The following is an 18,601-nucleotide window of genomic DNA, read 5'->3' on the forward strand; positions in this document are numbered from 1 at the left end:
AATTGCACGTGTTCTGGTGTTGAGTCCTCACGCATGGACCAAAGATGCCATTTTTCCTAGTTTGGGCATTTCCCTAACAAGTTAAACTGGTAAACTATAGTAGCTTCACTCTGAACTCCGAGGCTCTGCCCTGTGGAACTCACTCATCACCTGAGGTTCTGTTGGCAACCAGCCTGGGCTTGCATTGATTGCAGTCTTTTAAAAAACTCTCTAGGGATTTCAGAGAAGCTCAGGATGGTGATGGGGGTTGGGGTGGAGGCATGCAGGGAGAAACAGAGTTGTGTGTTTATAGAGTGAGAGCTGTCTTCCTGCATCTTTCCTGTGTGGAGCCTTTTCATGAATGGCATTAGCTGTTTGAGCTATACTAGCTCTAACCTGATGACTCCCTGAGGTCCCACACTACCCAACTCACACAGGTCCCTTCCTCCACACAGTCAAATCTTAATCTGTTTTAGCATGGTGAACTCTATCAGCTTCATCCTGTTGACTACCAAGACCCTCCATTCCCCCACTGCAAAGGTCTATGCTCCAGGCAGGTAGTGGTTGTCCTCATTGTACCTTGGAACTTTTGCTGAGTGGTATCAGATCCAGCACTGGTTGAGTTTGAAACTATATCCCTGACTTGGTAGTTTGATTGGTTTGAGCATTGGTCAGCAAACTCACTGAGCCAAATACACTGGGAACAAAATTTTTGTTGCGTCAACAGAAGCACTTGTTCTTACCTAATTCGAGTGTGCTGATCTCAAATCTGACATTTTTTCTCTGTAAGCTACAGGTTTTCTGCAATCCAAAATTTTAGGTTTTTATCTTACTGTAAAATTTTTAACATTTAGTTTAACATAATGAAGTAGAATGTCTTCTTGGGCATCATCTTTCTGAAAATATAATTTATATAATGCAGCAAATACACTAATACAATAAAGATACGATTACATCAGAATTTGTTTACAATTTTGAAATAGAACATATTAAAACACTTATTTTAATCATAAAATTTGCGCAAAACTTACTTAAATTCTATTCAGGCAAAAATTTGCGTTTGTAGCTCTTGCGTTTGTGTACTTGTTGAGCACAGTCTCATCTGATGCTCCAGCAGTAGTCTGCTCATCACTAACAGCTCCAAGATTTTTGGGAAACTTATCCAGGTGACTGTTCAGGAAGTGAATCTTAACGATCATGTTACATCCAATGTCGCGGAAAGCCAACAGCATCCTTTGAACCAGAAGTTCATAGTTTTCTGCTTTTTTGTTGCCAAGTAAGTTCTTTGTAACTGCCACAAAAGACTGCCATGCTGCTTTCTCCTTCTTATTCATCTTCCTGGCATATTCTTCGTCACGTATCAGGGTTTGAATTTGAGGTCCATCGAATACATCTGCTTTTATCTTCTTGAAAGGTAAGACAGGAAAAGCAGAAATAATATGTTGAAAGCATTCACTTTTTCTGTTCAAAGCCTGAACAAACTGCTTCATTAAGTCCAGTTTAATGTGAAGTGGGGGGAAATGATCCTGTCTCGATTAACTATAGGTTCATTCACAATATTTTGCATCCCTACTTCCAGAGCTTCATGTTTTGGCCACTTCTTCTGTGTCCAGTGTTTCTCCTGTGCTCGGCTGTCCCACAAACACAGAAAGCAAGGATACTTTGTGAAACCTCTCTGTTGTCCTAACAGGAAATTTACCATTTTAAGATCCACACAAATGATCCAGTTATGCTCCTCATACTTCAGAAAGTCGAGGACAATTTTTATGTCATTCTTGCTAAGTCATTCAATTCGGGTTGGCTAAACTGCTGAGGGGCAAATGACTGCTTGGCATCAGAAGAAGACCCTTCAGATTCTACAACCATTTCCTCATGCATCTTATCAAAATACACTTGATCACCATGTTCACTTTCTTTGTCCTTAGAAAAAATAAAACCATTGAGAACTGGAATAGGTCGTATTGCTGAAGGAATGTTAGGATATGCGATCATATGCCATTTTTTCTTGCTGATGCCCTTTGTATGGGTCAAACAGAAATAACAGTCACTGCTGTGCTCCTTAGGTTCATGCCAATCCATGGGAATACCAAAAGGCACTTTTTTGTGTTTTCCTTTTGTCCAGTCACAAAGCATTTCCTCACAATTGTGACACACAATATAAGGAGCCCAATTCTTGTCTTGATCGCCAAGGGGAAATTGAAAATAGGCAATATATGCACGTGCCACAAATGATGAAATATTGCACCTTTGATGTTGAAGTGTGTAACAGCCACATATATAACAGAAGGTGTCAGGTCTATTCTTATATTTATGCCTACTCGAAGAAGCCATGATTCAATCATAAAGCAAAATAAGAGGGTGTTTTTATCAGATAATTTTTTACATTTAAAAACAACTACAATTATGTATATGTGATGTTTGTAAAATATTAATTGCCTTCTGGTTATGTTCAATCCAAGAGTCATTGCCCTTTAACTCCAATTTAAAAACCAATGCATGCCATTAACTGTAACAAAAAGAAATTAAAATTGCATAAAAACTAGAGCATGCACCAAAAACCAGATTTCAGGTTTGGAATCAGTGATGCAGAAATATATAGCAATAGTTCTAAAACCTCATGCAACAGAAAATGAAAAAAAATTTGTTCCCCAGTTATATCTATAGTACAATGATTTAAATTTCTTTTGAGAGCCAAATTTTTTAAACTATATATTTAGGTATATTTCTTATCAAAGTAGCGATCACACGTGGTATTTTGTGAATGAGCCACACTCAAGGGGCCAAAGAGCCGCATGTGGCTTGTGAGCTGTGGTTTGCCAACCACTGGGTTTGAACATTGTGCCAATATGCCAAGGTTGCAGGTTTGATCCCCAGTCAGGGTACATGCAAAAAGCAACCAGGCAATGCATGAATAAGTGGAACAATAAGTTGATGTTTCTCATTCTGTTCTGCTCTCTCTCAAAAAAAAAGAAAAATAGAAATAAATAAAGAAGGGAAGAAACTATTAACCTGGTGAACATCACTTGATCCACCCTGATAAATTCCTGAGAGTCTTCAACATGAAGTTAGCATACTTCCCGAGGCTCTTTTAAGTGGCGTAGCCTTGTAGGCATTTGGAAGACAGAGGTTGGTCTCATGGTCTCAGAGTGATTTGGCTCTGGTGCTGACCTGTCCCAGGCCTGGTATTGGTGGCATCTGTCCCCGGTTTGTGGTTTGGCACTTCCAGGCAAGTACCAACATTAGATCACTTTGTAGCTCCTAACAGGCAGCCCTGGACTGGTCACAGGCAGCATCTGACATTGACATGTACTGCAATTCCTCCCAAAAGACCCCAGAACCAACATACCTGGTAGCCAACTTCAAACCACAGTAGTACCACAAGATTAGCTAAATAACTTGCACACCCAAAGGGTAGTCAGGCAGGCACCAGACTCCACTGGAGTGAATTCTGTTTTGTGGGGTCGGTCAGCCCTCACATAGCAGCTCATACACTTTGGTTGGGACTAAACTCATAGCCAGCCTGAGGGTCAGCTCCACCCCAGATGTGCCACAGACAGTCAAGGCTCAACTTCAGCAAGAGGGCCTACAACCCACACAATGGACACATCTGGAGCACCTGATTCAGGTGGTTAGAACAATGTACCACTGGGTCGCACAAGATACCTTCAACATAAGGCCACTCTACCAAGACAGGGATACATAGTATATCTAGTTAAAACAGAAACAAACACAGAGAATTAGCTTAAATAGGGACATTATGAAACATGTTCCCCAGAAAGAAAAAGAAAAATTATCAGAAAAAGATTTACGAAATAAAATGGAGATAAGCAGTCTACCATATACAGAGTCCAAAACTAGTTTTAAGGATTCTAAAGGAACTTGGACTTGAACAAAGAAAGGACATAGAAACCATAAAAAAATAAAACAAATGATAAAAGAACTGAAATGAGGACTACGCAGCGACGAATGCCCTTGGAGTCAACAGTTTATCATGTGGTTTTCAACTGCTGGTCTGAGGACCTATCCTAGTTTGCAAGAAATTTCATGTGGGTTCGTGAAAGTGTTAACCACCCTGTTTTTATATGAAGATTATACAGTCTATAATTATTTGATGAAGCAGTGGATCAGATTAGTAATTTGGAAGACAAGATAGCAGGAAACACCAATCTAAATAGGAAAGAGAGAAGAGAATTTAATAAGAATAGTTTGAGTTCTGGGACAAAATTAAGTGTAGGAATATTTGCTTTATAGGGATATCATAAAGAGAAGAGAAAGAGAAAGAGATTGAGAACCTATTTGAAGAAATACTGGCAGAAAACTTTCCAAACCTGGTGAAGGAAATAGACATACAATACCAAGAAGCACAGAGAATCCCAAACAAGGTGAACCCAAGGAGGGCCGCACCAAGACAACATCATAATTAAAATACTAAGGCTTAAAGACAGGATTTTAAAGGAAGCAATTGGACAGTTATTTAGGATGCTGGAACTTCCATAAGACTGCTGATTTCTCAACAGGAAAATTTCAGGCCAGAAGGAACTGGCACAAAATATTCAAAGTGATGAAAAACAAGGACCTACAACCAAGATTGCTCTACCTACTAAGGCTATCGTTTAAAATTGAAGGAGAAATCAAGTGCTTCCCAGACAAGAAAAAGCTAAATCAAACCTCTGTTACAAGAAATGTTAAAAGGCCTTATTTAAGAAGAAAGAAAAAAGAGGGGAATATATGGATAATAAAATTATGATAACTATGTACCTATCAATAACCACTTTAAATGTAAGAGGTTTAAATGCTCCAATCAAAAGTTATAGGTTAAATAAAAAAGTTGTAGGGTAGCTGAATGGATCAGAAAACATGACCCACGTATATGCTGTCTACAAGGATTCACTTCATATTGAAAGACACAGAGATTGAAAATAAAGAGATGGTAAAGAATATTTCATGCAAATACAAATGAAAAAATAATTGGGGCAGCAATACTTATATCAAACAAAATAGACTTTACAATGAAGGCTATAGTAGAAAGAAGGACAGTACATAATAATTAAAGGGAACCATTCACAAAAATATATTTCATGTACTCAAGATAGTAGCACCTAAATTTATAAAGCAAATATTGACAAAGGGAGAAACCACAGTAATACAGTCATAACAGATTTTAATACCCTTTGACATCAATGGATAGATATTCCAGATGGAAAATCAACCAGGAAACAGTGGCTTTAACACATAGACCAGTTAGATTTAATTGATGTTTTTAGAGCGTTTTTCCCAGAAGCAACAGAATTCTTTTTAAGTGCACATGGAACATTTTCTAGGAAAGACTACATGTTAGACCACAGAACAAATCTCTATAAACTAAAGAAGATTGAAATCTTATGATAAGGGGTTTAATAAGGTTTATAAAGAAATCAGAGAACAACAAAAGACCAATCTAATTAAAAAATGGGCAGAGTATTTACATAGATACTTCAAAGAAGACATACAGATGGCCAGTAGACATGGGAAAAGATGCTCACTGCCATTAATCATAGAGAATTGCAAGTTAAAATAACAATGAATGGCTATCATCAATAAATCAACAAACAAGTGTTGGCTAGCTGTGGAGAAAAGAGAACCTTCATGCACCATTCATTAGAATGCAAATTGGTACAGCCACTATGGAAAAGGTATGGAAGTTCCTCAGAAAGTTTACTTCTGGGTATATATCCAAAGAAACTCAAAACACTAATCAAATATATATATGGCATCTATGTTCATTGCAGTGTTATTTATAATAGCCATGATATGCAAGAAATCCAAGTTGCCATCAATAGATGAGTGAATAAAGAAGATGCAGTACTGGCCCTGGCTGGGTAGCTCAATTGATTAGAGTGTTATGTTGGCCTGATACACAAGGGTTGGGGTTCAGTCTCTGCTCAGGACACAAAGCAGTCAACCAATAAATGCATAAATATGTAGAACAAGTCAGTGTTTCTCTCCTACCTTCTTTTTCTCCCTTCGACTTTCTCCTTCTGTCTCTAATAAAATAAAACTTAAAAAGATGTGGCTCTTACTTATACACAGTGAAGTATTACTTGGCTGTTGTGGAGAAGTAGTTGTATTAGGCTTGCTTGCTGGTTTACCAGCTGCAAGCACTTTATCCGGTGTATGAGCGCATGGCATCGCCAAGTGTGTATGGCTTATGTAAGGCTATGGGTGCTTGTGCTCAGGTGGATTGTGGATGGTGGTTTGCCTTCCCACCACTCTTAAGTGGCCATTTTGCTGGTTCTTTGCCTGAGTTGTAGTTTTCCCCTGCCTGTGTGCTCATCCGCTTTTGCGAGACTCTATTAAATGGAATAGCCAACGCTTTGTGGCTCCATAGTTTCTACCATCTGCCCAAATCCAATGTAGACCTACCTGGCCTCGGCCACTACCATTACAGCTATGAAAAAGAATAAAATTCTCCCATTTACAACAACATGGATGAAGCTAGAGGGTATTAAATGGAACAAACCTGGCACAGAAAGACTATATGATTTTAACTATATATAGAATCTAAAGAACAAAATAAATGAAAAAATAAAACAAAAAACAGAAACAAACTCATAGATATAGACACAAACTGATGTTTACCAAATGGAAGGAGAAGTAGAGGCCTGGGTGAAAAAGATGAATGGATTAGGAAGTATAAATCTATAGTTATAAAATAGTCGTGGGAATGGAAAGTAATAGTAATATTGTAATAACTATGTAGGGTGTCAGGTGGGTATGTGAATTATCTGGAATCACTTTATATATTATAGAATTGTCTATGCACTATATTTTACATTTGGAACTAATACAAGGTAATATTTAATGTAAACTGTAATTGAAAAATAAAATTTAAGAACTTAAAGAATGTCATATAAGGTATCCTCGTGATATATTTTTCTTTATCTTGATGGTATTAGTATCATGTAGTACAGTTATATAGAATATTATCAATTGAATAATTAGGGAAAGAATGCAAGGGGTTTCTCTGTTATTTCTTATACCTATGTGTTGATCTACTGTTATCTCAAAATAACAAGTTTGATTAAATGAAATTTTCTGTTAAGTGTTTGATGCACCTCAGTGCTACCAGAACTCTTAATATGCCCCAAAGAAGGCACACAGAAGCATTTCTTTGGTTTTGTGGTTGTAATTTTTGGGGGGAGGTTTAATGAAATATTCTAGAAAGTTATGTAGTCCATAATTATTTCAAGGTTATTTCTTTTAGTTTTCATATGTGCTGTAGTCACTTTTCTTGTTTTTTATAACTTCAGTCATTTCTGCTTGTTTTCTTCTTGTAGTATGGTTGTATTTTAAGGAATTTTACCCAGGTTGCATATAGAACTTTAGCCAGAAAGATTTGACATTAGACATTGTCCCTACTAGCAACAGTCATGGTAATGTAAAATACAATATAAGGAATAGTCAGTAATATTGTAATAACTATGTGGAGTATCAGATGGGTACTTGAATTATCTGTGGGATCACTTCATAAATTAGAGAATTGTCTAACCACTATTTCATACGTATAAAACAAATACAAAATTAATTACAAACTAATACAAAATTGTGTATAAATCCACAAAATTTTGTGTTATTTATAACTTCATAAAAGTAACATGCATTAGAAGATAGCCACAGAGTAGGCAGACACTCCAACTCCCACTTCCCAGAACCAAGGTGGATTAAAACCTAAATCTGAGAACAATCACCCTGAAAGACAAACTTTGGACTAAACTAAGAGGATTCTACAGTCAAAGACCACCAAAGAACCTACACTGAGACTGGTAGGAAAGGCGGAGACGTGGAAAAGGCTGCCCCACTCCCAGGAGCGAGCAGTGGCCGGGAGGGACTTTCATGACAGGGAGGGCTGTCCAGCGAGTTGTAGGTCCTTATCCCCAAAACCGGAATTCCAGCCTAGAGCCCTGGAGCCTGGAAGGGGCTTATGGACTATATTTGGCTGAGAAAAAAGCCTAGACATGGTTTGAAAGAAGGTGGCAGGACTCTTAGACCCAGGCTCTGTATTAAAGAGATGGCATGTAGAGCCTCGCTCACAGCCACTTTTCTGGAGCTCCAGGAGGACAACCTAATACCAGGCTGAGTCACTCCACAAATTTAAAGTAAACATTTTTACTGGGAACAGCATCACCAGCAAAGGAAAGAAAGTGCCTCATCCACCGGCGGGTCCCCTACCCTAGCTAGAACAAAGGTGCTTAGAGCCAGGTGCCATGATAGGGACACAAGTAGGGAGTGCAGAGGTCTAAGCTACACTAGCGCCCTGCACTGCTGAGTGCTCACCTGGGGCAGGCAGGCAGGAGGCAGCAGGGTGCGGCTGCAGAAGTTCAAGCGAGCATGCACAAGCCGCCCCGCGGAGCTGGGAACTGCCGCTGCCTCTGCAGAAGTCCAGGTTTACACACAGTCCTGCTCTCTGAGTGGCCCACCCTTGGCAGAGTCGGAGGCCCGAGCGTCAGCGAAGAGGGAACGTGAGGGTGCGTGTGAGTTTGCCAGTGAGGGCGGTAGTTGTGCAGGCTGCTGCAGGGATCCAGGCCAGCATGCAAACCTGCTCAGGGTGCAGGTGTGCCCACAGCAGCAGAAAAAGCAGGGATTATCTGAGTGGGGATCCAAATGGGTGCGCACACCTCCCCCCACTTCCAAGGCGGTTGCTGAGGTCTGAGCCGACCAAGGCAGTCCGGAAGTGGTCCAAGCAGGCAAGTGTGGCACTGCCCATGGGAGTGATCCCATGAGCAAAAGTGCCCGTGGTGCACACTGGCTCTCAGGCAGCAGAGGCTGGGTGGCCACGGAAGCAGTCAAAATGGGCACGCATGCGCGAGCCAGACCAGGGCAGTGGTGGTTGCGAGATGGTCTGACACCAGCAGCACCTGAGCCCAAAAGCCCCAGGTAGCAATAGCGGTGGTAGCCTGGTTGAAAGACCACACAACAGGAGCACCGGGGCCACACCTACTGAACCCCTGTGACTACACCCTACTGAGTCCTGAAAAAGAACAAAGAAAACAAAATAAAAAACAGTAAATAAATAAATAAAATGTCTGGATAGAATGACACCTGAGGCTAAAGAGTGGGCCACATCTAATACTGTATCTAATCACTGAATTACAGTGCTGAGCCCAACAAGTAGCCAGCAATAAGAGGCAACAGAAAGCAGCTTTTAGGGGAACTTGAACTTTCAAAGGCACTTCTCTCAGGCCAAGAGTAGATAAAAGCAAGCCTAGGAATGCAGCTGATATTTACAACAACACCTAGACACAGCAAGGGCAGCCACAAGATCTGGATAACCTGTAGCTCCCAAAAGGTGGATAAGAACCAGTCATAGGCAGTGAGCCCCGCCGATCTGTGCCAGGCCCCAGCCAGGAGGTCCAGGGCAACACAGACAAAATGGGAAGACAGAGAAGTGCAATCCAAATGAATCAACAAGAGAAACCCCCAGAAAATGAATTGAGTGAGATGGAAATAAGCAAACTACCAGATGCAGAGTTTAAAATAATGATTATTAGAATGCTAAAAGATATTAGAACAACAATGAGTGACACAGTGAGCACATAAAGAGATAACAAGCATCAAAAAGGACATTGAAATAATGAAGAACCAGTAAAATGAGAATACAATATCAGAAATGAAAACTACATTAGAAGCAATTAAAAGCAGGATGGATGTGAATCAGTGATTTAGAAGTACAAGATAAATGAAAACACGGAAGCGGAGCAGCAAAAAGAAAAGAGGCTAAAAAAATCTGGGGAAACTCTAAGAGAGCTCTGTGAGAACCTAAAGAGAAACAACATCCACATCATAGGAGTTCCTGAAGAAGAGAAAGAACAAAGGATAGAGACCTTGTTCAATCAAATCATAACTGAAAACTTCCCTAAATTGATGCAGGAAAAAGTTACACAAGTACAAGAAGCAGAGAATTCCATTAAGGAGAAACCCAAAGAAATCCACACCAAGACATATCATAAATTAAAATACCAAAGATAAGAGATAAAGAGAAAATATTAAAAGCTGCTAGAGAACAAAAGGCTATCACCTAAAAAGGAGCCCCCATAAAGATGACATTCGACTTCTCAACAGAAACACTTGGGGCCGAAAGGAATGGCAAGAAATATTCAAAGTAATGCAGAAGAAGAGCCTACAACCAAGACTACTTTATCCAGCAAGGTTATCATTTAAAATTGAAGAAGAAATAAAAAGCTTCCCAGACAAAAAAAACAAACAAAAACAAACTCAAGGAATTCATTACAACCAAACCAATGCTGCAAGAAATGTTAAGGAGCCTGTTGTAAACAGAACAGAGGGGGAAAAGAATATAGTAAAAGAGGAATATAGTTTTAAAGAATAAAATGGCAAAGAAACACTACATATCAATAACCTTAAATGTAAATGGATTAAATGATTCAATCAAAAGACATAGGTTAGCTATGTGGATTAGAAAACAAGACTCATACATATGCTGTCTACAAGAGACACACCTCAAAAACAAAAGATACACCTAGACTAAAGATAAAAGGATGGAGAAAAATATTTCATGGAAATGGAAATGAAAAAAAAGCTGGGGTAGTAATACTTTTATTTGACAAAATAGACTTTAAAATAAAGGCTATAGTAAGAGAAAAAGAAGGTCACTACATAATGATAAAGGGAGCAATATAACAGGAAGATATAACCATTATAAATATCTACACACCTAATATAGGAGCACCTAAATATATAAAGCAGACTTTGATGGATATAACGGGCGAGATCAACAGCAATACTATAATAGTAGTGGATTTCAATACACCACTAACATCACTAGATATATCCGCAAGAAAGAAAATTAACAAAAAAACAACAGACTTAAAGGACACACTGGATCAATTGAATTTAATAGATATCTTCAAAACCTTTCACCCTAAAGCAGGAGAATATTATATACATTTATTTCAAGTGCTAGTGGTACATTCTCTAGGATACACCACATGTTGGGGCACAAAAGTGGTCTCAACAAGTTTAAGATCTTATCAAGCATCTTGTTTGATCACAATGGCATTAAACTAGAAATGAACCACAACAGAAAAACTGAAAATACTCAAAACACATGGAAACTAAATAGCATGTTAATAAATGTTGAATGGGTTAACAATGAGATCAAAGAAGAAATAAAAAATTTCTAGAGATGAATGATAATGAGCATACAGCAACTCAAAATGTATGGGACACAGCAAAAGCAGTACTGAGAGGGAAGTTCATAGTACTACAAGCATACTTTAAGAAGCTAGAAAAAGCTCAAACAACCTAACCCTGCATCTAAAACAACTAAAAAAAGAACAAGTAAAGCCCAGATGTAGTAGAAGGAAAGAAATAATGAAGATCACAGCAGAAATAAATGACATAGAAGCTAAAGAAACAATACAGAGGATCAATGAAACCAAAAGCTGTTTCTTTGAAAGGGTAAAGAAGATTGATGAACCTATAACCAGACTTACCAAGAAAAAAAAGAGAGAACTCAAATAAAATTAGAAATGAGGGTGGAGAAATAACAACTGACACAATAGAAATACTAAATAATGTAAGAAAATACTATGAAGAATTGTATGCCAAAAAGTTAAACAACCTAGCTGAAATGGACAAATTCCTTGAAACATAATCTTTCAAAAATCAATCTGGAAGAATCAAAAAACCAAATCAGACCGATTACAACAAGTGAGATCAAAACAGTTATCAAAAAACTCCCAACCAACAAAAGCCCTAGGCCAGATGGCTTCACTGATGAATTCTACCAAATATTCAAAGAAGAACTAAATCCTTCTGTCCTTCTCAAGCTATTTCAAAAAATTCAAGAGGAAGAAAGACTTCCAAGCTCCTTTTATGAGGCGAGCATAATTCTGATTCCAAAACCAGGCAAAGACAACACAAAGAAAGAAAATTATAGGCCAATATCCCTGATGAATTTAGATGCTAAAATCCTCAACAAAATATTAGAAAACCCGATCCAGCAATACATGAAAGAAATCATACATCATGGTCAAGTGGGATTTATTTTGGGGAGGCAATGATGGTACAATATTTGTAAATCAATCAATGTGATTCATCCTATAAACAAAAGGAATGAGAAAAACCACAGGAATTAATTTTAATAGATGCAGAAAAAGCATAAAATCAAGCACTCAGCAAAGTGGGAATGCAGTGAACATAACTCAACATGATAAAGGCCATCTTTGACAAACCCACAGCCAACATCATACTCAATGGGCAAAAATTAAAAGCTATCCCGTAAAGATCAGGAACAATGCAGGGGTGCTTCCTTTCACCACTTTTATTCAACATAATACTGGAAATCCTAGCTACAGCAATTAAACAAGAAGAAGTTAAAAGCATCCAAATTGGACAGGAAGAAGTAAAACTATCATTATTTGCAGATCACATGATACTGTATATAGAAAACCCTAAAGTCTCAGTCAAAAAACTACTGGACCTGATAAATGAATTCAGCAAGGTGGCAGGGTATATAATTAATACACAGAAATTAGAGGCATTTTTATACACCAACAATGAACTGTCAGAAAGAGAAATTAAGGAAACAATCCTTTTTACTATTTCAACCAAAAAAAATAAAGTATCTAGGAGTAAATTTAACCAAGGAGGTTAAAGACATGTACTCAAAAAATTATAAAACATTGATAGAAGAAATCAAGGAAGATATTATATAAACAAATGGAAGCATATTCCGTGTTCATGGTTAGGAAGAATAAACATCATTAAATGTCTATATTACCCCAAGCAATTTATAAATACAATGCAGTACCAATTAAAATACTAATGATATACTTCAAAGGTATAGGACACATGTCAAAAATTTATATGGAACTAAAAAAGAACATGAATAGCCTTAGCAATCTTGAAAAATAAGAATACAGTGGGGAGGTATCACACCTCTGGATATCAAGTTATATACTACAAGTCCATTGTACTCAAAAAAGCTTGGTACTGGCATAAGAACAGGCATATAGATCAATGGAACAGAACGGAGAACCCAGAAATAAAACCACATCTTTATGGACAATAGATATTTGACAAGGGAGGTAATAGCATACAATGGAGTAAAGACAGTCTCTTTAACAAATGGTGTTGGTAAAATGGAACAGCTACCTGCAAAGAACTGAAACTAGACCACTAATTTAACACCATTCACAAAAATAAACTCAAAGTGGATAAAAGACTTAAATTAAATGTAAGTCATGAAACCATAAGCGTCTTAGAAGAAAACTTTGGCAGTAAGCTCACTGACATCTCTCGCAGCAATGTATTTGCTGATTTATCTCCACGAGCAAGTGAAATAAAAGACAGAATAAACAAATGGGAATATATCAAACTAAAAAGCTTTTGCTCAACTAAAGACAAAATGAACAGAATAAAAAGACAAACCACACAATAGGAAACCATATTCGACAATACATCTGATAAGGGATTAATAACCAAAATTTAAATAGAACTTGTAAAACAACACCAGGAAGACAGACAATGCAATCAAAAAATAGTCAAAAGAAATGAATAGACACTTCTCCAAAGAGGACATACACATGGCCAATAGACAGATGTAAACATGTTCAACATCACTAATCATTAGAGAAATGCAAATTAAAACCACAATGAAATACCACCTCACACCAGTCAGAATGGTGCTCATTAACAAAACAACACATAGTAAGTGCTCCGGAGGATGTGGAGAAAGGGGAACCCTTTTGCACTGCTGATGGGAATCCAGGCTCATGTGTATACTGCGGTAAACAACATTGAGATTCTTCAAAAAATTAAAAATGAAACTGCCTTTTGACCCAGCCATTCCACTTTTAGGAATATATTCCAAGAACACCATATCACTGATTCCAAAAAAAGAAATGCACTCCCATGTTTATGATAGTATTGTTCACAATAGCGAAGATCTGGAAACAGCCCAAGTGTCCGACAGTAGATGAGTGGATTAAAAAGCAGTGGTACATATATACAATGGAATAGTATGGGGTCATGAACAGGAAGAAAATATTAGCCTTTGCAACAAGATGGATGGACCTGCAAACTATTATATTATGTTAAGTGAAATAAGCCAGGCAGATAAAGAAAAGTATCATATGACTTCACTCATTTGAGGAATCCAAGGAACAATTTAAGTGAGGAACAGAATTAAACCTGAAGACAAGAGGGGAGGGAGCTGTTGGGAGGGGACAGGAGAAATGTTGAGGGGAATACGGCGGAGGGGGGATGCATTCAGGGATACGCTAGAATCTATGTAAACACAAATTAATAAAAGATTTAAAAAAAGGTAACATGCATTAAATCTGAGTCTTACAAGTATATCAGATGATTCATTTTAGAATATTTTTTTTTCTTTAATAGAAACTGCCACAGCTAAGAGCACCAATGAGCTTACAGATATAACGTGGAGTTCCAGTGGAAGTGATTTGTCAGATGAAGGTAAAACACTTTTTAAATAAGAGATAATGGGCATGTTTTTAGAACAGACAGGTTTTGTAACAGGAATATTTGATGTTCAAAAGATGGGGCCAGTGAAGGTAAATTGACAATTTTGTAAGAAACCTAGTTTCTAGTATGTATTGAGGTCAATACTGGAAAAAGTTGCATTCCTTTTCTAATACTTATCATTGATTATGTATGATCTTACTGAGTCTCAACCTCTAGGTTAAGCCCTTTTGAAACATTTTCTCATTTAATATTTCTCGTAGTATATCTGGTAGGTATTGCCAGTAGTGTTTTTACAGTTAACAATTTAAGATAGAACATGTGAGAATTGGTTTCAATTCCACTTTGGATTTCTTTGATGACAAAGCCAGTTCTCTCAACTAAGTACTTAATGCTATACCTATACTGCCTCCTTGCTAACCTGTTTTGGGTAAATATATAGTATAAAGAATGATGTATGGTAGAAGTATAACTTATTAACAAGTTTCTGTTCTGATGGCATTTTATATCATGTCCTGCTTTTGACAGTTAAAATAGGGTTTCTCAGTCTAGACGTATTGCCATTTTGAGCCAGATAAGTTTTTGTTTGGGAGGGAACTTTCCTGTGCATTGTAGGGTTTTTAGCGGTATCTCTAGTTTTTATTCACTAGGTTATAGCAGCATTCCCAGGTCTAGTCGTGATAACCAAAATTGTCTCTGTATGTTTTCAGATGTTTCCTATAATACAAAAATACCCCTGTTGGGAACCACAGACTTAAAATGATGGAAATCATGTTATTTTACATATTTTAAAATATATAGTTCTTTTAAGAATATATACAAATTTTAACCCTTTCAAAAGCTTTGACTTTTTAAAACTGTTCCTTTCATAGTTCTCGTTAGTTACTTAGTCAAGGTTACCTTTGCGCAGACAGCTGCTTTGAAGGTGATTACATTCTTTTGGCCACTTTGTATGACATCTTAGTAACTACCAGTTGACATTTTAGTAATAGCGAAGTGTGGTATATTAAGGTTATACATAAGCTCAATATTGTTATGTCAGTCTATTAAATGAAATTCATTGTTATGCAACTCTTGATTTTTCTTCACATACCTTAGAATATAATTTCATTGTTATAAACTGTATGCTTTTTATGGATAAATTGTAAGGTATGTGAATTACATCTCAGTAAAACTGGTATCTCAGTAAAACTGGTATTTATTAATACTCAGTAGTTTCCAAAACTCGAAGAATGAAAAGATGCTTTGAGTTACTTTAAAATGAGTTAGCAAATGGTTTACTTCTCTTGAATAAGTTGACCATTAGGTAACAAGTTAATGATCCCTTGGGGTATATCTGTTCATGTGTACAGCTGCTTATTGAGCTCTTCTCTCTTTTTCTCTTCCCACGTCTCTTCTCCCTGTCTTCCTCTATCAGAGGCAGATTAAGGTCAGTTGAGGCCCCAGGCACAGAGGAAATATTGTGCCCTTTACATTAGAAAAAAAGTGTAAAGTTGGGGTTTTTTGGGGCACTTTAGAAGTTGGGGCCCAGGGTGCGTGCCTGGTGCTCCCGCCGTTGAATCTGCCTCTGTCCTCTCTCATTTTTACCTTTAATTACCATTTATCAAGTACTTGTTTTATCTGAGACACGTGGCTGGATTATTATGTAAGTTATTTCCTTTTATATCTACTAGATCTGTGAGCTAAGTATTCTTATTTTACAGAAGAAAATTTGGACTTAGAGAAGTCAAGTCACTTGCCCAGAGTAACATAATTAATAGATGTGCCAACCTATATACCAAGCCAAGAATGTCTAACTTTAATGCTATGTTCATCAACACTGTCCTGGTGGTTACTAGACCTGGCTTATCAGAACTACAAGCTGAGCTTTAAACATAATATTTCCATAGCCTTCTCCTAGTTATATTGGAATAGTCTCTGGGCCTTATTGAAAGAGAAGAGCCCTGAGTCAAAATTGTCAACATGTTTTTTCTTTAAATTTTTTTTCTTTAACTTTTAAAAATGATATAGAAAATTAAATTTAATATTGATTGATGAGAGTACATAGGTTTGAGGTAAGCATTTGTATAGCACTTGAACTGTTGATTATGGTGTGTCCCCCTCACCCAAAGTCAAGTCATTTTCCATCACTGTATATTTGTCCTTCTTTACTCCCTTCTCCCTACCCCTTCCTCTACATAACCCTCCCCCTGGTAACCACTTCACCTTTATCTATTCCATGAGTCTCAGTTTTATATCCCACCTATGTGTGAACTCATACAGTTCTTAAGCTTTTACTGATTTACTTATTTCACTCAGAATGTTCTCAAGGTCCATCCATGTTGTCGTAAATGTCACTATGTCATCATTTGTTATGGCTGAGTAGTATTCCATTGTACATATGTACCACATCTTCTTTATCCAGTCCTCTGTCACGGAACACTTAGGTTGTTTCTTTGTCTTGACCACTGAGAATAATCCTGTGATGAACATGGGGTGCATGTGTCTTGACGTACCAATAGTTTTGAATTTTTGAGGTAGGTACCCAGTAGAGGAATTGCTGGATCGTATAGTAATTCTATTCTTAATTTTTTGAGGAACAACCGTAATTTCTTTTCCATAATGGTAGTACTAATTTTCATTCTCATCAGCAGTGAATGAGGGTTTCTTTTTCTTCACAGCCTCTCCAACACTTGTTATAATGTGTTTTGTTGATAACAGCCAATCTGACAGGTGTGAGGTGGTATCTCATTGTAGTTTTGGTTTGCATTTCTTGAATAGTTAGTGAAGTTGAACATTTTTTCATATAAATGCTGGATTTTGTATTTCTTCTTGGGAGAAGTGTTTGTTCAGGTCCTCTCCCCATTTTTTAATTGGATGGTTTGCTTATTTCTTGCTGAGCTTTGTGAATTTATTATATATAAATATTTTGGGTATTTACCACTTATCCGAAATGTTCTTTGTAAATATTTTATCTCCTGTTGGTTGGCTGTGTGCTTTGTTGTTGGTTTCTTTTGCTGTGCAGAAGCTCTTTAGTTTGATAGAGTCCCACTCACCTATTGTTGCCTTTACTTCCCTTGCCTTTGGGGTCAAATTCATAAATTGTACTCTACGGCCAAAGTCCATGAGTTTAGTGCCTATGTTTTCTTCTATGTAATTTCCTGTTTCACATCTCATATTTAGGTCTTTGATCCATTTTGAATTAATTATTGTGCAGGAGGACAAATTGTAGTCAAGTTTCATTCTGTTCCATGTGGCTTTCCAATTTTCCGAGTACCGTTTATTGAAGGGGCTTTCTTTTCTCCATTGTGTATTTTTTGTCTCCTTTGTTGAAGATGATTTGTCCAGATATATGTAGTTTTATTTCTGGGCTCTTGATTCTATTCCATTAGTCTGTATGTCTGTTTTTCTGCCAAAACCATGCTTTTTTGACTATTGTGGCTCTATAATTTAATTTGAAGTCAGGTAGGTAATACCTCTGGTTCCACACTTTTCAGAATTGCTTTGGCTATTTGGGGTCTTTAATGATTGCATACAAATCTGGTGATTTTTGTTCTACTTTTTAAAAAAATGACCTACTTTTTTAAAAAAATAACATTGGGATTTTTGGGGGGATTGTATTATATTTGTATATTGCTTTGGATAATATGGCCATTTTAACTATGTTGATTCTTTCAATCATTGAACATGGAATATTTTTCCATTCCATTGTGTCTTTTAAAATTTCTTTCAATAATGGTTTGTAGTTTTCAGTATATATGTTCTTCATATCTTTTGTTAAGTTTATTCTTAGGTATTTTATTTTATTTTATTTTATTGTTGCAATGGTAAATGGAATTGTATTTTTGAGTTCATTTTCTGATATCTCATCCTGTGTGGAAAACAATAGACTTTTGGATGTTGATTTTTATCCTGAGACTTGATGGTATTATTTTATTGTTTCTAATAGTTTTTTGGTAGATTCTTTGGGGTTTTCTATATGGAAGATAATATTGTCTGCAATTAGTGATACCTTTATTCTTCTTTCCCGATATGGATGCCTTTTATTTCTTTCTCTTGACTAATTGCTCTGGCTAAAAGTTCCAGCACTATGTTGAATAAGAGTGGAGAGAGTGGCTAGCCTTGTCTTGTTCCTGATTTTAGAGGGAAAACCTTTAGT

General features: G+C 37.1%; 1 protein-coding gene across 2 annotated transcripts in view; it reads left to right on the forward strand.

Moving 5' to 3' along the window:
- Window positions 1-18,601, forward strand: part of SPIDR (scaffold protein involved in DNA repair) — a 451,079-nt gene that overhangs the window by 55,475 nt on the left and 377,003 nt on the right. For both annotated transcript variants that reach the window (XM_066266094.1, XM_066266093.1), the window contains one exon: window positions 14,380-14,457. In XM_066266094.1, coding sequence (XP_066122191.1) covers window positions 14,380-14,457 — 78 coding nt within the window. The remainder of the gene's footprint in view (window positions 1-14,379; window positions 14,458-18,601) is intronic.

The sequence above is a fragment of the Saccopteryx bilineata genome, chromosome 3, assembly GCF_036850765.1.
Source record: "Saccopteryx bilineata isolate mSacBil1 chromosome 3, mSacBil1_pri_phased_curated, whole genome shotgun sequence".
In the NCBI taxonomy this organism is placed as follows: Eukaryota; Metazoa; Chordata; class Mammalia; order Chiroptera; family Emballonuridae; genus Saccopteryx; species Saccopteryx bilineata.